The sequence below is a fragment of the Anopheles nili genome, chromosome 2 (assembly GCF_943737925.1).
Source record: "Anopheles nili chromosome 2, idAnoNiliSN_F5_01, whole genome shotgun sequence".
Classification (NCBI taxonomy): domain Eukaryota; kingdom Metazoa; phylum Arthropoda; class Insecta; order Diptera; family Culicidae; genus Anopheles; species Anopheles nili.
In genome coordinates this window covers 66,426,110-66,448,146 of record NC_071291.1, presented here as the reverse complement: position 1 = coordinate 66,448,146, position 22,037 = coordinate 66,426,110, and the positions used below count along the sequence as shown (strand labels likewise).

The following is a 22,037-nucleotide window of genomic DNA, read 5'->3' as shown; positions in this document are numbered from 1 at the left end:
CGTAAGCAGCCGGACCTTTTATTGCCGTTTTGGGCCTCCCGAGTGTGCGCAAATGCCAGAGAAGCTGTCGCTGCAAAGGGCCTTTAAATGAGCCTCTCTTAAACCCGTTTGGAGCGATCGTCCACACACCGTTCGAGCCGTCGTAATGATTCGAAAGAGAACGTGTGCCAGTGTCCCACGAGCTGCAGAAATCCTCGAAACAACGACCAGAGTGGAGGCTTAGTGTGAGCGTGAAATGAGCCCACATTCGGGCAGGCTGCACACGTTAGGCAACTGGAACAATTTCCACAGTCTAGAAGGCATTCCAGCAGGGCGAAAGAGACCCGCATTTCCGTGTCCCCCTGGCGTATCCAGCATTGGAGAATGGAATATTCAAATATTGAAAGACATCGAAGACACCCCCGGAAGAACGAGAGGACATTCGGCGCATGGATGGTCCCATTCCGGCGCCAGCATTGCACTGATTGTCTGACGGGTGGTTTTGCAAATCGAGATGCCACAACGCAAAGGGCCCGAAATATGGAGCATAAAATTTTACCGTCGCTTTTTTTCCTCCCCACCCACACCAGCGCTTTAATTCTGACGTAAATTTAACGCACCATCATTGCGCAATAGATATTCCCGATTCGTGGAAAAACTGCAAGCAAGGACGAAGCTGGAAATGTCCTTACGATTGTGTTGGCGCATAATTTCACGCCTACATTAACGTGTTCGGTGCTGGCCGAGTGGTGTGTGGGTGGTAGTGTAAGGTTTTTGTAATCAAATCAGTTGAAAATGGGCTGTCCCGTGATTGGGCCGGTTTCGATGATGGGTCCGGTCATGAGTCACGCTGAGTGGGTGGGTGGGTGTTGATTGAAGTCCTCTTCCGTGTGGGTTCGTGCTGAAACGAAGCGTACCGAGTTAGATTGTTATTGGAAGGCAATATATGCATTAGAATGATAATGTAGTCTCAACACAGGTGAGATGGAATGTGTGTGGCAATACGGGATAACAAATAGTTTGCCCTGCAGTAGCTGCACCAGCATTTGTACCGTTGTAACGCTTGTTTATGGTATAGAAAATGTTTGGCATAACATTGACATGTATGCTGGTGTTTGATTGAATATTTTATCTGCAGGTCAGCGAGTTGGAGTGAAAACTAAAATGATTGCAAATGCCCGCTGTGAATAGCTGCTTTTCAAGTAGTGTACCCGAGAGGATGTTTGTTCATTGTTTCTAATTTTCATGAAGCTTTGTAACATACATTGCATGTAAAAAATCGGAATTAAATAGTTAAATATAAAAATACTCAAAGTGAAATATTCAATTATTCCATAGAAATAATAAAGCAATGTTCATTCAATGCATTTTTTTTCCTTCATGCTACATTTGGCGTTTGAATACAACTACAATATTGAAAAGCTCATCACTCTAATCATTGGTAATAACTCCGCTACAGTTTCGTATCCACCCGTGCTTCAGGTAGAGAGAATCAACCCAAAATTCAACGACTCTATCGTCTCGATGGGAGCGTTGGCTTGATAAACAGCATACCATCAGCACGATAAAACATACCACCATTTCACGGGTGGTTACGAATGCAGCAGTGCACGTTCTAATGTTAGGTATCTTCCCGGAACTCGTTGGGACCGGGAGCTGGCGCAATTGCGAGGAAAACTTGCACCGCGTCATTACGAAAACGGTTCTACGAGTTCACTACTATTTTCCATTTTACCTATTTGGAGGTTTGCCGTTTTCAACTCGTCAGAGAGAAAGGGAAAGAGTGGGAAAAGCAACAAAAAAAACGCAATCCACATCGCAAAATGGCACCGTTACAACGCGCTCGCATACCGCTTGGCGGAAGATGAAAAGTTCCACAACCCACCGTGGTGCAGAATTCAATTGAAGCTTCAGTTGGCTCATTCGTGCAATGAAGCGTTCTTTAAGTGGCGTCATTCTTCACCTGAAGTACCATCTTGTGCGCGTTGTAAATCTTCCTTTCTGCGCGAGTTAACACTTCCACTTGGTGTAAGGGTTTTTGAGAGTTCGGATTCCTCGGACAGAGTAACGTTGTAGTTATGAGCTAAACTGAGAGTGTCTTTATTTTTACATTTTTGTCTTTTTATATGCTAAAATGTTTCTATATTACAATGTGTGGGAACGGGATGGATGGTTGAGGACATGTTGTTTTGTTGGTTGATTTATGGTGGTCTGGAATACCTGAAGTTTTGGCGGGTGCATATGTTTATTCGGATTCCAGGGGAATTCCAGTACGGGTTGGCGGATGCATATGTTCATTCAGGTGCAAGGGTACAGGTGATTAGTTTTTATGTCGCTGATCAGGTAAGCGGTTGCTTATTCGTCTCAGGCCTTTCCATTATGGTAGATATTGTAAAAAATAGAGGGTACGTGACGATGGATGATAACTCGCCCCTCCTTAAATTTTAAGGCTCCGTCCGAAAAACTACCATCATCGTCGGCGGTTTAATGGTATCGGTCTGGATTTCTTGTTCGGGTTGCTACAAAATCACATGCTGCTTGCTGTCCTCGTAGAAGGGCTGGGATACATTCGCCGTTATCTTCTTGCAATTCTTTTAAATCATAGATATACTTGTTGCCGTTTGGTATGATGAAGAGTTGGGAGTTTAGGGATAGGTAAAATTGTTTGGGTACATGAATTTTCTTATTCCTATTTGTTATACCGTGCAATTCTATTTTCTTATATACATCGTTTGTTGTTTTTGGACAGCAGATTATGAATAACATTTCGTCTTTTTTAGTGGCTATTTTTGTGCTCGTGTATGATAACGCATCCGAAATTGTTTCGACAGGAAGATTTTGTTTTCTTATATCACTAATTAATAAATCTATTTCGCTTTTACTTAGTATGCGAGGATAAATTTATGAAGATTTTATTTTTAAATCACTCTTGTGGATCCTTTTTCCTTCTTTAGTTAAAACAGTGGTTCTATTAACCTTCTCTATCTCTACCTTCCTATACGGTTTGGCTTGCTTAAGCCTTCGTTTTGTTTTCATATACGCCTGGGAATTTACAGTTATAGTTTTGGGTTTTCGTGTTTTGTTGTGGTACTTTATATCCTTGTCCTGCTTTATTTTTAATTTAGTTTGAACTTTTTGTAAGATTTTAGGAGTGCTTTCGGTAGGTGTTATGATTTCGATAGGACTAAAGTTAGTACAGGAATGTATGGAATGGTTGTATTTATGAATTGCCATTGTTACCAAATCTAAAACGGATTTGTAAGGATGTTCAGTTTTTGTTATACGATATATTTCTAGTAAAGTTGAATGGAACCTTTCAACTACACCATTCATTTCACTCCTTCCAGTAGCTGTCAAATAAGGAGTAATTCCATAGCTATTAAAAAAATCTGTGATTTCCCGTGAATTAAATGATTTTTCTCCGTCTATAACAATAATGTCTGGAGGTCTATGTTTTAGTATTACATCTTGTAAAGCAGGTAATACATCAACAATGGCTCTAGAGCCTATTTTTACTGCTTGTGCATATTTTGAAAATTTATCGACACAAGTTAAAAAGTAATGGTTTTCCAAGAAAAGGATGTCGATATGCAATATATCAAAAGGTGTTTTTGGTAAAGGGGTTTTTTGCATTGGTGGGTTTATTGGGTTTCTGTCATACTTGCATTCGTTGCATGTGCGGCAATTGCGTATGAAATATTTAATTTGTGCTGACATTCTTGGAAAATAATACTGCTTGAGGATTTGAGTTCTGTTTTCTTCGTATCCTCTATGTGCCCTACTATGTTCTTTACTTATTATATCTTGCTGATCGTTCTGGTTTTCTACATCTTGCAGTAATTTTTGTGTAAAACGAATTTTTAGCATATTTTGTCTTCCAAAATTTTCTTTATATACCTCCTGTATTTTTCCCATCAAATGTTCACTGGTGGATATTCCATTCAATTTTGAAAAATCAAAATGTGTTTTCAAAACATTCAGTAAGCTTTGATCATTAGTGTTAGAGATCGTGATATGCTTTCGAATGATGTTTGGGAATGGTTGAGTAGTAGAAATTTTATCGCATCCTTCGTTTAAAATAACTTGATGTCTGAATGCATTTAAAGGGGCTTCGGTTGATGGAATGTAAAAATTATCGCTTTCGTTTGCAGAGTGCTGAGTGGCGGTCATAGAATAAACCATGCGACTCAAAGCATCTGCTACTACGTTAGTTTTCCCTGGCTTATAAATAATTTCGTAGTCGTGTTCTTCCAAATATGCTTTCCATCGTTTTAGTTTGGCGTTAGTATTTTTTTGAGACAGTGTAAACGTGAGGGGTTGATGGTCTGTTAGGATTTTGAATTTAGCACCATATAGATAATTACGGAAGATTTTTAATGCCCAAATTATTGCAAGCATTTCTTTCTCTGGTACTGAATAAGATTCTTCTGTTTTAGTAAGTGAACGCGAACCGAAATGAATGGGTTTGTCCTTCCCTAACTCTCCTTGCGAGAGAACAGCTCCAATGGCAAAATCAGAAGCATCTGTTGTTAAAATGAAGGGTTGACTATAATCTGGGTAGATTAAAATATCTGACGATGATAAAATTGTTTTCATTTTTTCAAAACATTCAACCTGTGCCAATGATAAAGTTATCTTTTTATTCGAGGTGCAATTCTTTTCGCCTCTTAGAGAGCTGGTTAATGGTTTCGCTATTTTAGCAAAATCTCGAATGAATCTTCTATAGTACCCCATCAGTCCTAAGAACGATCGAAGTTGTTTTATTGTTTTTGGAACAGGAAACGTTCTTATCGATTCTATTTTGTTGTTGTTCGGTTTTATACCCTCACTCGAGACTATATGTCCAAGAAATTCAATTTCCTTATGTAGAAATTCTGATTTATCTAACTGGACTTTCAGATTTGCTTTATTTAGCGTATCGAGAATAATGCTTAAGTTGTGCAGATGCTCTTTTACGGATTTCCCAAATACGATAACATCGTCCATATAAATATAGCAAATTTTTCCTATAAATTCTCTAAGGACATCGTCTAAAGCACGTTGGAAAATTGCTGGAGCATTTTTTAGTCCAAATGGCATACGGATGAACTCGTATTTTCCATTATTTATCGAGAACGCTGTTTTTTCGATATCAGCAGGTTTCATCTTAATTTGATGGAATCCTGATGCAAGATCCAAAGATGAGAAAAATTGTTGCCCTTTCAATTGATCCAATACATAGGATATTTCTGGCATTGGGTACCGATCACTTATTGTTTTCTCATTTAGTTTCCTATAGTCGATCACCATTCTAAATTTTTTTTGTCCTGAAGCATCATTCTTTTTTGGTACTATCCAGACAGGAGAAGTCCAAGCCGATCTGGATGGTCTAATTATACCTGAATCCAAGAGGTTTTTTATTTGATCGTTTACTTCGGCTGTATACGCTGCGGGATACGGGTACACTTTCTGATGTACGGGAATATCGTCAGTAGTATTTATTGTACACTCTACGTTAGTTGTACATGACAAAGCCAAGTCTGGTTTGTGGAAAACATTATTATTTTTGCTCAATACTTCTTTTAGCATATCCTGTTGTGGTGAATCAAGATGATCTACCCGAAAATCCACAAGATGATTTTCTCTCACAGCTTGATAGGAGTGTAAAGGGATGGTAAATGGCAATCCACTGTCGGTGATAATTGTAAGGATATTATTCTTAAAGCATAATTGAGCTTCAAGCGTTTTTAAAATTGACGTACCAAGAATTCCAAAGAAGAATGAATGAAAATCGTGCATAATAAATTGAAATTTTATGCTAGATCTAGGGTTAAAAAATGCAATGTCAATGGCCGAAGTAGCGTTAAATTTGCCTGTGGCACTTTTTATACTACAAGAAGAATGCTCGTATGGTTTTGAGTGCATGTAGGCATGTGCGAGTTTGGGCGATATTAGATTAACATTAGACCCACTATCTATTAAAAATGGAAATTCTCCCTGTGTTGTCCGCAAAAAGATGTATGGGAGGAATGGCTTCACCATTTTGCGGCCCAATCTAAAAAATGATTCTCTTCTTGGTACATGTTATTAGTTGGTTCATAAGTTGGTCTTAAATTTCCATTAATTTCCGTTTCGTTTAATGGTGGTGCTCCTGCAACATAGTCTAACGGAGCATCTACTGCATATGTTTGCCTTTGTTGTCCTGTTCCCTTACGTTCCTGACTTCTATTTGCATAATTAAGGGATTTCGATCGTATGGATGGATCTACTTCCATAGGCACTGGATAGCCGTTAATAATTTGCTCAGCTGGATTTTTTCTAATGTTATAATTATTTGGTATATTCATATTTTGGCCATATTGATTGGCTGGACCAATATATTCTCGATTTGTATGATTCCTAGTGTGACTATACTGAGGGGTGGGAAAATTATTCCTTGGATGGAAATTTTGGCCCTGATTCGAAAAATTTCTAGGCGGCAAGGGTGGTTCTGGGTAGTTTTGGCTATAATAACCAGTCCTCCTAGAAGGTGGTGTATAAAGGTCTCGAGGTTTGGGAATGTGGTTAAAACGAGGTTCAGATTTGAATGGTGCTGACCTCAAATTTATATTGCAGTATTCTAAACAATAATTATAAGCCGCGTTTAAATTTGACGGATTATTATTTTTTAGCAAAAAACAGAGAGGATTATCCAAACCTCTTATAAAGCAATCCAAAGCTTTCTCTCGGAAATATGTTGAATAGGCTTCGAAATTAGCAGCGTATTTCGGATCGGTTTGAGCTTGAGTGATTATAGCGTTCTGTAGATCGTTTACTCTACTGAAATAACTGCTCAGACTTTCACCCTGTTTCTTGCTGATCGCGCTGAGTTCGTGATCCAGCGTTTTCAATTCCCTTTTATCCTTATAGTAGAGGAGTAGGGTTGATTTAATAAGTGACCAACCACTTGTAACACAGTTAGAGTTTAATACGTCAGCTGCTTCGCCCTTAATTTTCCGCCTTATTGTACCTTCGATCACGTGGTAGGCTGCGGAATCCCTCGGAAGTTTAGCGTACATTTGTAGTATGTGTTCTACTTCCATCACCCATCTCATTAATTCACTAGCTTTACCATCAAAAACTGGTAACTCTTTGACAAAATCTGGGATTTTACCCACTTGGATATACTCCTCATAGGACATGGTGTTTTCTGTGACCATTCTGTTTTTAAAATATGCTTCCTGTCTTTTCTTTTTCCTATCAAAATTTTTAGTCATACACCTTGGAATGCACTTTTTTGAATTGATTCGTGTGATTACTATCAGGTTTAAGATTCTAATTTTTTTAAATCCCTGGGAAATTTCTTGAATTGTTTTCTTCACTTTTTTATCGTTCACTAATCTAGCTTAAAAAAAAAATAAGGTGACTCACAGTAAAATCAATGTAAAACTGATGAAGCTCATGCTCTGTCGTTCTTCGAGGCTGCTTGATGCTTCGGGTGGTCCTTTTTGGATGGTGGTCCTACTACGGGTCCTCGGCTTCTTTCGGAAGAAATGTTCGCGAATTGCAGTATCCGGTGATCTTGTTAGGTGGTGGTCCTTCGTCGTTTGTGCAGGGTTTATATTTTCAAATCACCTCACTTTGATTTCAGGTCCCTATTCGGGCGCCAGTTAACACTTCCACTTGGTGTAAGGGTTTTTGAGAGTTCGGATTCCTCGGACAGAGTAACGTTGTAGTTATGAGCTAAACTGAGAGTGTCTTTATTTTTACATTTTTGTCTTTTTATATGCTAAAATGTTTCTATATTACAATGTGTGGGAACGGGATGGATGGTTGAGGACATGTTGTTTTGTTGGTTGATTTATGGTGGTCTGGAATACCTGAAGTTTTGGCGGGTGCATATGTTTATTCGGATTCCAGGGGAATTCCAGTACGGGTTGGCGGATGCATATGTTCATTCAGGTGCAAGGGTACAGGTGATTAGTTTTTATGTCGCTGATCAGGTAAGCGGTTGCTTATTCGTCTCAGGCCTTTCCATTATGGTAGATATTGTAAAAAATAGAGGGTACGTGACGATGGATGATAACTCGCGCAACCTTCACGTCGCACCGGCGTGCCGCTGAAGCATAAACATTCCGTTAAACGATGAAACGCAGGGAAAAATAAATAAACCCACCAACCCCCTAAAGGCAGGCGGCGTGCCTCGTAAAGCTTTCGGTAGCAAGCCGTTGAATCAATTATGCCGATGATTTGGAACCGTGCGCTTGTCTAGCATGGTTTTGCACGCACGCCGCTCGACCTGCCGGTGAGATTACGCCGGCTAAGTCGGGCGTTTTTACACCGGTTTGCTTCTCCCGGGGCGATGGTGCAGACGGTGTCACTTCCCAGGTGTGTCGTTTCGTTGTTGAAATCTGCCGCCGGTGGCTGTGGCGTGACCTTCGCGTGCCGTGCCGGCGGGTGCAACGCGTGAACGTTGGGCCGGATTCACGAATTTTGCACCTTATTGCCATAATCGCATAATAAAGTAATCCCGGGGAACTAATTATTTGCGTACCGACGGTGGTCCGGAGATCGCAGCAGCCCGGTTCGGGAGGATATTGTTTTCGCTTTTTTTTTGTGTGTGTCTTTTTGAGCCTACTTAGATCTTTAGGGTGCCTTTGATCTTGGGATCGAGGTCAAGTTTTTGTCACCATTCTTGCATGGCATGGCTGGCTGAAAAGTACTTTCTGCTTCCGAACGGTTGTTTGTTTTGGGGTTCTTTACGGAAACTGCTCGTGTTTTGTAACCACTCACGCTTGAAAACCATGCTGTTTGGGATTTTTGTACATATTTTTGCAACTGTTTTCATAGTTTAGTTGTTTCAATTTGCCTGAACTTTCCATCAAGGGACTTCAATCGTTTCTTAAGTTTTCGTTTCCGTTTTTATCATACTATTGTTTTCATTTATTTTTCATACCTATTGTTAGCTAAAAGGCATTCTAATATCGCATTTCCTGTTTAGATTGTTTTTTCTTCAGCTTTTCTTTCTCTCAAGCCTCGGTATCACGTTTCCTGGATCCGTTCTCTCTAGCCCGATTCAATCGGCCAGCTTCCTTAGCACCAAATGGTACCATTTAAGGCACACAACTGCGTCCTTATCCTCTCTCTCTCTCTCTCCCCCTCCCTCTTCCCACACCTGCCAGCAGGAGGATCAAACCCAGCTTAGCACCCGCTGACATCTCCGATCCCCTTGTCATTTGCCGTCGTCCCGTACTCGCACCCATTTCGGCGTTTGTGCATTAAAAAATCTCGCATTTCACTCGGTAGGTAGGGGTTCTTTTTTTTTTCTTTTTTTTGGGGTACCAAGGCCCCCGGGCGATGTAAAGTAAGACCGGCCGACCGACCGAAAAACCGGCCCGAGTGTAACGAGCTGTGGCTCCCACCGGCAGTATGCCTGCAGCTGGCAGCACTGACATCTGACGCCGGCCTTGCGGTATTCATGCCGTTTTGGGAACCTTGGCCCTAAAATGTCACTTCCTTTTTCACCCGTCGCTCCCGTTCCACCGCCCACGGATGTCGGCACTTTTACACGCCTCTTTTGGGTTGGCAGGATGGGTAGCTTTTCTACGCGTTTTTCCACCTTTTCTTCTGTTCTTGTTTCTCCTTCACCCACTATGTCTACCTTCATGGGATGGTCTCTTCACATCTGGAGAATCGTACCACCGGCCATCGTACCAGAGGCCGTTCTGGTTATTTTATCTGTTCTTTGCGCTTTTTTTTTCCACCCCGTCGTTTTCTTCTCTGCAACGCACCACAGCTTCAGTGTGGTGCGTGGGTGCGAATGAACGCAGAATGTCTGCGATATTTTAATTTGTTTTCTACGATTTGCTTATCGTGCCGCTGGATTTGCGTACCGTTCACCGGCGAAAGCTCCACGGGGGATGGTTTGCCAGTGCGATGGCTTTAAGGGAAGTTGCCGTGTGATCGTGTCGCCATTTCTTCACCCGATTCGACCCGAGCCCGGCGATGTAGCGCCGCGCGTGAAGAGGAATTTCTTCTCCGAAAGCAATTTATTTTGCAATAGCGTTAACGATATTTTTTTTTTCACGTCTGCTGTCGGAATGGGCTGGTGTGTTTTTTTTTTTGCGTGTTGTTTTGTTTCGCGTTCGAGCGGAATATGCCGCACGTCTGGTGTTTGCGTAGCCGGCAGGTTTAAAGCGTTGTCTAGGAGCGCACGTGTCCGTCGACGGACAGGGGCTTTTGCACTGGTCCGGGATCAACGGCTGAAAGTGATATTGTTTCGTTTCACTGAAAAGTATGCATTCGACGGCTTCGAGCTGTCTAGGGCGAAGCGGATGATTGAAGAACGATCGTATGGGTGGATTTAAATTTCACGAGGTATTTCGTTTTGAGCATGCAGAATGCCGTCGCATGGAGTACTGATAAACAAGCGTTTGATTACGATGCGTAGTGTCATTTAAGGCTTACTTCTTTATGCTTTGAAGGCTTTGAAAAATGAAACTGTCTATGGTTCTTAATGTAATTTACACTTTTACATGTTTATATTATTAGCTACCTTTACGTTTCATAGCAATCTTAAACGCATTTTGTAGCTTATATTGTATTCATTTGTTTAAAGCTTTGCAACCACTGCCGAACAATCTTCTCTACGCACCATTCTTGACTGTGATGTCCATTTTCGCATGATGAAAATACACGCGTGAACAATCGTTCCGGCCTGTTTCACTCGCTAGACGTTCTCATGTGCTCAATGGCGTGCAATAACTTCCATCATTATTGTTCCCACCAGAAAACTATTCGTTCGCATCTTTAGACAGCATCACTCGATGTCACATCATCAGCCATCACTTTTCGCTTTCCAATTTTGGGCTTTGTGCAGGTCGTGCAAACCTCCGAAATGGTCGCGGAGACGATCTTCGTCTGGGTTGTTGATGAAAATGTAAGAAAAAAAAGTTGAACGAAAAACCTAGCTAACGGCACGACCAGCCAAACGGATGTCGCACATGTACCGTCCCGATGGCAGTCCATAAAAGCAAAGTATGGCCATAAATTTCGGATCAAAATGAAAAGCACATAATGCTTAATTTATACTTTTGTTTTGATCAGATTCGAGTGATGTTTTTTTTTGTTTGTTGGCTCTTCTTTTCTTATTTCATTCCAGCTCAAGTGGCAGGCTTAGCTTGAACGGGGCAAAGAACGCTTCAAAGGGTGCGCCAAAGATTTTTCTTCTATTTTTTTGCTGTTATCTTCTCCAACGGACAGCGGTGGTGGGAGCTACGGCAGCTTTGAAAAGTCGACGTAGGAGGCATTTTCCACTCGGAAGGAAGACATATTCATCCTAATGATGGAATATTGCGCCATAGCTGATGATGAGCCGCCAGCCTTGGCTCCGGCCAGCCCCGCTTACGTTTGCTCTCTTTCTGCTTCATTGTTTAAGCGTGCTATTTCTTACAGCATTCCCGAAAACGGAGGAACTTTCTCTAAGCTCCTGCATCCTCCGCTTGTTCCAACAAATTTATCGCGTTCCCGGAAACACGCTCGAGATTGGGATGATATCGAGAGGGGGTTAAGTAAATTATTGTTATGATCATGATGGAATGGCATTAAAAGAGAGCGGGAAAACTGCTGAAGCTAAGGCGCCCTGGTTCCGGTAGCAATGTCCGCGATGCGCTACGGATTGCCGCGCGTGCCTTTGTTTTCTGATTTTTTTTGCACTTGTTTTCTTCTAGGCGTGTCAAATAAAGCATCGGGGTGCGTGTGAGACGAGCTGGTGAAAAGGAAGGAAAAGCGCAAAAAAAAATTGAAAGCATTTTTTTGCCATAGCTTGTTTGCTATGATTTGATAAAGACGAGCGCAATGATGAAGTAAACAGCTCAACGAGCATGGGAATAGGGAACAATATATACGAAAATGGAAAATTGTTTTTCCATCGCAACGAGAAATTTAAGGAAAACCAATGTGTCAACGAATGTTGAACAAAAACACAAAAGAGTCATTTAACGAATAAAATCTAAGAACATTAATTTGATTATATAAAAGTGCTGGAAAGTATACGTATATTCTTTTGCAGCAAATATTTTTGTTCATTTGACAAATTATCTTTATTCCTTTCCTCATTTCAAACAAGCAATTTAATATCTTGTGTAGTGTTCTACAGTTATACTTTTTTTCATAATCTGTCACTCTTTCAGCATAGTCTAGCTTATGAAGAGCGAATAATAAAAAAAACCCCTGCTAACGATATCAATTATAGGATTATGGCCGGCAACGTCTACCGAGAGTTGTTAAAATTAAGCATCAGTTATTTTATCACCACCTACCACCGAAGCCTGGTGTGGCTCGTACCAACGCCTCGTCTGTTGTGATAGTAAGCCGCAGACGTTGGGCGCTTATTTCCCGTTGAATAAAATATGAAAAAAAAGTTGGCTCAAGGACACAGCATTAATCGTAACGGAATTGACTTATCCGCCAGTGCATTGCGTTTCTTTTTCTACTCGTAAAAAAATGTCCCAGTGCTTTTGGTGGCGAAAAAATCAGGATTCCCTTGGATAGAGAATAGCGGGTGTTCAGGAAGGTGCATAGAGAGAGAGAAAGCGTCTGGCCATGCGGTTGCTCCATGCGGTTGCCACTGTCAATTATCGTAAAAAAGGCTAGTTTCACTCATGGTTACGTGCTTCGGTGCGAAACCAATCTTATGGCTGCCCTTGGTAGCTATGGTGAAACCGATAAGGATATCAGGAATGGTTCCTGGGTGTCCCAGACGTCGTCTGATCTTGGCGAAGTGACCAAACATTTGGGGATGGATGTTTTTTTTTTCTTCGTCTGTTTCTTTTGCGTGATACTTTCATAAGCTACTTTTGCGTTCGTAATGTACTGTTATGAAAACAATAAGAAAATTAGTTGACGTTTGTACTCGAATGACTATAATCATATAACGTATTATAAGTTTCTGTGCGTGTGATGGAGACGCCTGGTAGTTCATGGAAATTTCGATTTTCAAATATTTGGCTTTATTTATTTTTTGCTATTTTTAATTGGAGTTTAAAAATTTTGGATGATAGAGTTAAAAGTAGATTGAATTGGTTTTACCACAAGATTTTTTTTGATAAGTCACATGGTATAAGTATAAGTATAAAATACGTCATGGTAGTTTTCGTTAAGGGCATATTTTTTTTCTTATCATAAATATTATTGGAAAACGTGATTAAACTATCACTATTTGGCAAAGATTTTCAAATAAGAGTGTGTAACTTGCTGGTCACAAGAATCGCTCGACCCGGCGAACTCAAATCTTAATGAGCACCATTTACCAGGCGCCTCCACCAACGAGGAAGCGCACTGTGGTTTCGGCTTGTCATTTTTCTTTTTTTTTTACTTCGCCCCGAACGAGAATCCTTAGCGATGAATGGAAACAGTTGTCGTGGAATGAAATAAAGCCAAATTTGCATAAAATGCGAGCAGAGCTTGTTTCCATCCGGTGGTTGCCAACGTGACTGCGGTTCACCATTGGTATCCATCGGAATGGCGGTTTATTTCATCGCCTCCATCGACCAGAGCTATATAGGCTTGTCTGGTGGCCAGCAGATTCTTTGCAAGCTTCCTTGGGAAGGGAATAGTGTGAAAAAAAACATACCAATAGCATAGAGAACTGATATCTCGATGGAAATGGGACGAAATAAATAAAAACAAGATATTATATGCTCCCGAAGGTCACACTGAAGTCGTGGGAATTGTTAACCGAATGTCTCTTGAGAAGAGACAAGGATAGAGTGAGAAAGATGTTGCAAGGAAGGACATCCGCTGTGGGTTGGGAAAGATGTATCAAGATTTTTATCTTACGCGCCTCGCCTTGTTCCGGTCGCAGCGAATGTCGCTTCGCTTCGATCGACTTCCGTCTGTCCATTTTCGGCGATTTCGCAGGAAGGCCTCGTTTAGGCTTATTTTCTTTTCGCAATCCGAACGCAGACAATGCCACCCGGCAGATGCCACCGTTCGAGCGATGATATTCTCACGTTTTGCGAAATGATTATGCTGGTGCTGCGGCCTGGGCGGCACAACAGTGATAAACTCTGGCGATGAAAACTTCAAGCTGCTTTTAAAAACTCTGCCCACAGCAATGCCATATTGTCGGGGCGGACGTGTAGTGCGTGAGCGCTGCTTACGCCTGCGGTCGAAATTTGTTGAATCGTTGTGAACGCGGTTAGGCGTTTCCAACGAAAGGAATGAAATATTTACTGGTCGTTTAGATTTACGACCGTTTGAAGCGGATCAGTGCTGGGCTCAATTGAATTGACAGATGCCTCTTCATCGATATAGCCTGGAAGTGGTTGTAGAAGGAGCTGAATTTGTATTGATAATTACAATTTCATATGCCGGGTAGGGTTTTACAATGGTGTACATTTTTGGTTCTTTAAACATTTATTGTTACAATGTTGTAGGAAAGTTTAATCCATCAGAGGTTATTTTGAATTTGGAAAACAAATTGATCGACAAAATCATCTACAATGTAGAGATTCAAAATATTTGTTTCCATTTTTTCATTTAATTCAAGCGCGTGTGGCTTAAAGGCTTTTGAGCGTGTAATAAACATTTTATTAAGCTCAAAACATCCGATTAAACTCTCTTGAACCACTCATCAGCGCTATTTAATCATGCTTGAGATGTGGCGTGGTAAATATGTATGCACGGAAAAGCTATTAATTAAAATTATATTCATGCCCTCTTGCATTTTGTAAGCTGACGAGGAATAATTAATTTATTGCTATTGAATGCAAACAAAAAATATAGTATACATGGTTGACAAGTATGTTTTAAGGTAAAATGTTCATGAGCAAACAAAATAAGTGTACAAACACCGAATTATGTTAGTTTTAAGGCTTGTTTGTTTTTTTGGCGTGGGAAATTATTTGAACGGGTTGTTTTTTTAATTAAAAGGCAATTTTTTCTGCAACATTATCCTTTAAAGTTCACATATCAATAATCCGGTATTATAAAACTTTGTGAAACGATATAGGCTTTGAGTTGTGGCAGAAATTTCTTGCACTGTGGATGCTCTTACATCATATTCATATACCTCCCGTGTTTTGTAGTTGCACGGGACCCGTGCTGCAAATGGAACGCATTCAATTTGAACCGCCAGCTGAAGTTCGTCTCGCGCTTGCCTGCATTATATCACCCAACGCCCCTGAACGGCCATTCGAGGCGGAAATAAGCTTAACGTAAATTTCGCCCAAAATTATCGTGATTCTCCTACACGCCCATGGACTCTGCTTGGGGTTTTGATGTATGTTTCGCCGGTTGGCGCACCATAGCGTGCAGGTTGGAAGCCAAAAAGGGTCCATAATTGAGGCAGCCAGCGTGGAACTTGACGCTTACCCGTTCGCTTCAAAGAAATCCTTCACGCGTGCGATGTGTATCGCTGTTTGTGCGACGCTGCACACCGGTTTCTGCCCTCGGTCAAGCGAACCACGATGCGCGGACGCTTTCTCTATCGGAGATAGAGGCACGCCCTTCCGTAAGCCTGCAGCATAAATCAAGCATAACTAGCATAATCTCCTGGGTCAGGTTTCACCGTGCGAACGAGCGAGGAAGCTCTCGCACAAACCGTCAGGCATCGAGTTTCGAGCGCAGTGGGGGCATGTCGAGTTTTTAAGGGTGCTTCCTGTTCGCCCTACATCCGGGGGTGCTGGTTGGAGTATGGTCACTGATGGAACGATTCGGTGAAATCCGTTGCAGCTCGTTGTGGGGCCCATTCGAATGGAAGCCGCACTGCCGGCAAACGATCACGATAAGCAGGGGTAAAAGATGGTACAAATTTGCTCGGGATTCCTTCGGCACCGCCTGCGGATTGTGTCAAACGGTTGACCGGGGCTCGGTTTGACGCTGCCGGTTGGTCGGTAACTCTACGGGGTTGCTTCTTAGGCGTGGATTTTTCACCAGAAGGACTCACAGTTCTCTGAGCCGTTTCAAATACAAATTTGCTCGACAAATTCACGTTGTACGACTTCTAGGAGAAGCACTGTAAATGTTTAAAAGCAATGATGATTTTTGCTCATTCAAAAAAGAAAAACATTGCTACTTTTTTCCGTGATATTGTAGCTAAAAATAGCGTATAAATTAAAATAAAAAAAATCTACTAGTTTGATAGAAACTTACGCAAACATACGTTGCTTTATGAGACACTTGGTGCTGTTATATGTAAGCAGTGCTCCACGGCGGATCGATATCGGCTTCCGTTTAGCGGTCAATAATTTATGTCGTACATGCATCGATAATAGCAGAACAAATTTTCATAACATCCATCGATCGCCCCTTCTACCCCGTGCTCTACTGTGGCGGTGGCTTCTCCTCACACAAACAGCACGAAAATGGTGCCCCTGGGCGTTTCTTAGCGTCGGTTTTCCCAACGTCTCCCGACGAGCCCGCCAAGTGAGTGGTTATGTTTGTTTGCCCTATCTTGATGATGCACGGAAACCGTACAGGAAGGCCGGCAAACGGTGCAACGAAATGCACCGGACGAAATGCGCTCTCCCGCGGTCGCCGCGCGCGCCCACGCACCAAACACTTTTCCCTCAATGGGTCGTTTGGGGGTGCTTCTTTTCTCTTTTTGTGCTTAGCATTGCGTCGCGTGCCACCGCGCTCCAGGCATCCGATAACGACTTACTCCGAAAGCCACATTTCTCGCACAGATGAACGAGTTTTCCAATAAACGAGACCTGAATTCAGCACTTCCGGTTCGGTCTTGGTGTAATATCTCGCTACTCCGTCGTCTACGCGCGGTGCGCTAGTGCACGAGGAGCCGGCTTTGGAAGTGAGCGAAAGAAAACGCTCCCCCAAGGAGCTTTAAGCCTTTCTTGTGCGCATGCAAATGGATCGAAGCGAAGAAGTGTGGCAGCGGGCAGTAAGAAATAATGGCATTGTGTGCAAGTATTGAACCAATGAAGGAGTTGTGCGACCGGTTAGGAATGGCCGCACACGGTCGGTACGTGCCACGTGCAGGATAACGCCCCGGTCGTATCCTTTTTAATGGGCGATTGTTTCGGTTCACTTTTCATGCGGCTCGCTTTCCCGTTGCATCGGGGTTGTCATTTCTTCAGCTTTAGCGTGTGCAATGGCGCGTGAGTGCAATGGCCATCTGCGAAACAGCGCGTGTATGCACTTTGCATGTTTTTACCGATGTTGTGCGGGTGGTTGCGGATGCAGGGTGGGTTTGAGGGACGTCGGAAACAGACTCACTACGTTTACGGGTGCATCTCTCTGGTAGAGACTGTTTTCGTCATAGGATGGGAGGTTTTGTCTTCTTCTGGCATATTCTTTTAATTCCTTTGAATCGGCTTCGGTTGAAGCGAATGCTAGATGCAGACGAAGAATTCATTTTCCGGAAGGGGTTTTGACGGTGTCTCGAATACGATTGGTTGTAGTTATGCAGGTGTCTATACACTGAAGGAAATGTGTTTTACTGGTTGAAACTTGTATTTAAAGGTTGTATTCATAAGGTTCGTATTTTGTATAATTTTATCGTAACCTTACCATTCATTTGTTTAGGTAATTATAATTATTTATCAATGAAACAGAGTAGTAGATAAAAAATAGCAAAACCCGAATGTAAGTAACTAATATTTTTTTTGTAGATGTTTTGAAAGATCGGCTTTTCTTGAGATTATGATTATTTCTAACAAATACTGTATGCTTTGTCATGTTGCTGGCGTTAGTGAGTAGCTTCGGAAAATATCTATCCTTCATTTTAATTATTCATGTACATGAAATATTACTTTCGATGTGAATGGCGAAATGAATGCTCCGATTGAATCATGCTAATTTGATATGCAACAAAGGACACTGCTTACCAGCAGCTTTTAGAGTCGGGATGTTTCTATGCATCAACATTTTTGCTATGCCATTGGATGAACGTTGTCCTTTAACGTTGTTACTCCCCCACATCTCAGAAACACTTTAACGATGCAAAGAAACAATCGAAAAGAAAAATTATCATTATAAAACCAACCCAATCCCACGCGTTGAGCGAACTCTTTCGTCTCCGAGGTGCGGAAAATCATTTCCCTGCAGGCTTTTAATTTTCTGTCGCTATTTCCGTCGACTCGGTGCGAATCATTTCTGCCTGGCGAACACGCGAACGAAACGCAGAAACCGACGACGAATCGAACATATTCCGCATAAATTTCCTCACTTCGCTCGGGGAAGTAAAATAAAAATGTTTGCTTTATGTTAATGTACGGCAGCCACGAAGGAATGGCTGTTCTTTCCGTTGGCTTGTTTGTAATGTGGCACTTTGATATTTGGTTTGGTGAACTTTTTTTTGCTCTCCAATTTTCCCCGTGTTATCGTGCTCACTCGCTCTTACATAATTATTCGATCAAGGCAACGCTTGTGCAAATGCTATGCCGGGAAAACGGCTTCCTTCGCGTTTCACCAGGCGGCCATTTCAACCCTTGCGCTGACGCTTTACAGCAGCCAGCTGAAACGGGAGTGGATGGGTTCGCTGGTTACATAGTGTTTTATCACGATCCTGATGCCTCTAGCAACACGGCATCAATCGTCGTCGCGCTCCACACGATCGTGGAAGTCCCGATGTGCCGCAAGGGTTACGGTAGGGCCCTTTTTTCCACCTCGTCAACTGCCATCAAACATGTGATGAAGCACCGCCGGGTCTCGGGGCAGGATCATAGAAAATTAAACGATGGTACCGGTATCACCAGGCCGAGGTGAGAGCGAAAGGAAATAGGGTAAATAGATGAGTTGATTTGGCGCTCTGCCGTATAGGGAATGGTTGATACGGATGTGGCATGAAATCAGGCAATTTAAAACAGCGGTGTGGTTTTTTTTTCTATATAATCCTTTTCAACATGTTCGGGATGACATCGAAATAAATTCATTCAGGTTTAATAAGGACGAAAGCAGTATTTACTTATGTCGACATACCGTATGACATCTGTCACGAGCAACTGTGACAGCTAGCGCTTCGTTCAGAAAGCGTTTGAAATTACACAACTTTCATGAATAATCGAGCCGATTAGTAAACACAATGTAATCGATCATTTACATAAACTCCACAAACTTATCACTCCGCTTCTTAAAGCAGCCAGTTGGAAGCGTGAATCTACTTTTTTCCCCCTCCAATTGTCATTGATTGAGCAGGGCGTTTCGCAAAACCGACGTCCGTTCGGTGCACGGTGACTCACTTCCGTTGCCGATTCCACCGTCTGACCTTCTCCGTCAGCCATGGTTAATGTAAAAATAACACATTTGATGCTCACACCATACCCACAAAAGAACCAGCAACGGTCGGTCCTCGATGCACGCTGGTGCAGCAACAATGTGAGATGTGGTGTTGTTGTTATGCAGCTGAAAAAGCCGCAGGATAAGCGGCCATCCTTTGCCCTTCGGCAGCCGACCAATTGCACCGGGGTGGTTGGCATGGTGCACTTTCCCGCACGATCCCGATTCCAATCGTCACACGGTGACATTGTTTCTCCTGCTCGGGCAAAGAAAATAGGGTTTCCATCACACCGGCGCACCGGTAGGAAATGCACATCCGTTCGGCCACAATTCGGAGAGGCGCCGGCGTTGGTTTCGATTCATTTCCGATCGATTTAAGCATAATTGGCAATCAGGTGAATGTGCTTATTTCGGAAGCTGCGAAACGTGCTCGGAATTAATCTTCGTTTGATGAATCATCATCGGGCGTAAACGTACGGTGCCTGTTTACTTAAGCGAGCGTGATAAAGATGGTGAGATGGTAGTTCGTTGCCATGATGGAAGCACATCGTAGACGTATGCAATAAATCGATGGCTTTTAAATCGAAACCTTCGTTGCGTTTTGAAGGAATTTGTGAATAAATTGATATTGAAAACCTTGATGGGTCGCAATAGCAACAAAACAACGCTTCTAATTCACTATCAGCTGTCTTTGTAACGGGCTCTTTCAAGCTCCAGCTGCTAATCGGCTAATCTGTGGTGAATTAAACCCGTAAACGATCAGCCTCTGACTCAGCGAGGGAGTGTTATTGCAAAGCTCGATACAATGTAATAGCGTGGCGCCGTAAATCAGTAAGACGTTCTTTCTTCCGAGTGCAAGTGAGGGCTTCTTATCAGTTTACTAGCAGCCAACGTTGCGCCACAGAGAGCTGTATGATCGACTGCATATGATCAGTTGATCGTTGAATGTAGAGCCCAAAGGAGGTGGATGTTAGATTGATCCACCCTTCAATTTCATTATTTCAAGCGCTTTAAGCCATGAAAAGACGACCGGTGATGTTGTTCACTGGATTGTTCGTTTTGTACGCTCTCGCGTCAGTGGTGCACGCGGGATATTCCATTCCGGCATTTGGTAAGCATACATCGTGCATTCCGTATTCGAAAAGGTTTGTGAGATTAACCTCCCTCACTTCCCAGAATCGTCTGAGGAGGTCTCAGAGGAGTACGAACTCCCTCAGATGTTCAACGTGGAGGTGATTGAGGGTAGACGTATGAAGCTAAAGGCGCTCAACGACCAGAACCGCCCATTCTGCCGGGCTCGTTGGATGCACAACAATCGACCGATCGAGAGGACACGCTGCACGCCCAGTTACAGTGAGCTCGTGTGTCCTTCCATGACAAGCCAGGACGCCGGACGGTACGATCTGTGGGCAAGAGATGATTCCCATGGCCGCCAAACTCGGCTGCTGTTCTCAGCGAACGTGCACGTGACGAAGAACGTCGATCAGTTCCAGGTGGACACGGTTCCATCGAACACGATCGTACGTGAATCGGAACCACTCGGGGTGCAACAGTTTGAAGAAGAGGACTGTTTCTGCTCTGGGGTGACTGCCCGATGCTCGCTCGCGACGTATCTCTATCGCAAACGGGTGAGCAGCGTTATCACCGTGCGGGATCGCATTTCACGATCGCTAACTGACTCGTTTGTTGCAATTTTCAGGAGACTTACGATTTGTCGAAGGCAGAATCGGTACAGTTCGAATGGACAGGATGGAGTGAACCGGTGTCCTTCATGAAGGTGCCCCCTTCAGTTTGGTTCGGCAATATCATCACTGCCTACGGTGGATACCTTCGCTTTCCCGTGACGGAAGCTTGCTACACGAGCCGCAGCAAACCGTGCGTGTTGTTGACGGACAAACGAAATGTGACGCTCGGTTACAACCTTCCGCCACAACACGACCAGCGGCAGGTGCAGGTGTTGATGAAACCTTCCAGCTGGTACGTGGTTGCAGCACCAACTCACCTGCGTGAACATCTCGAGAGGGAGCTGAGCAAGTTCTCGTTCATGAGCGTGCTTTCCAACGTGAATACGGTGTTCGTGCGAGGTAGTGCGCCAGGTAGAACACGTGAGGAGAATCTGCTCACTCTCGACACGGCTTCGCTGGATGATGAAGGTTTGGGCAGGGTTAATACGGTCGAGGATTGCTCCTGCCATCCAGGGTACACCGGGATGTCCTGCGAGCGTTGCGAATCGGGATACGTGCGTGAGTCGAATCCGAACAACCCGAATGGTATCTGCATCAGCTTGTTGCAGCTGTGGCGTATACATCAACAAAAATATGGCTGGGTATAGGGTATTCCACAACCAACGTAGCGCGTACTTATCGAACGTACTTATACGTGAGCGATGCTTTGCAATTCTGCATCATCCTGCTGTACATGAGTCGATTTCATTCTGAAATTCTCACACATTCGGAAATAGAAAACTTTCAGCAAATAACTTTAACGTCTTTAATAGCATTCCATCGGCTTTGGGTTGTGAGCTGTGGTCGTAAGCTTTGACACCGTAGACATGCCATTGACACCTTTCGTAGACGTTGCTCCCTCCGCAGGTTCATGTGTCGATAAATCTACGGAAATGGCAGGTGTTTTCCCGAGGCTTGCGCTTTCTTTCCACACCCATCCCATCATGTCGTTGTGTGGTGATAAAAATTCCTCCTTCCCAAACGTTGTTGCCAACTTCCGCTAGCCGATTCGAGCGAGCGAGCGTGGATACGTTTCAATTACTGTCAGCGAAACTCGGCGCTGTAAACGATTCCGCTAATAAGTCGACACGTGATTGCTTTCAATCGCCTCGTGTCGGTCGATGTTCGAGAAGCATCACC

At 43.1% G+C, this 22,037-nt stretch overlaps 1 protein-coding gene across 1 annotated transcript; it reads left to right on the top strand.

Moving 5' to 3' along the window:
* Positions 1 to 20,131: 20,131 nt before the first annotated feature.
* LOC128720452 (laminin subunit alpha-1-like) lies at positions 20,132 to 21,616 on the top strand. The gene is made up of 3 exons (XM_053814121.1): positions 20,132 to 20,284; positions 20,350 to 20,801; positions 20,873 to 21,616. Exons 1-3 carry the CDS (start codon positions 20,191 to 20,193, stop codon positions 21,503 to 21,505), a joined length of 1,179 nt encoding a protein of 392 aa, XP_053670096.1. The 5' UTR covers positions 20,132 to 20,190; the 3' UTR covers positions 21,506 to 21,616.
* Positions 21,617 to 22,037: the final 421 nt, after the last annotated feature.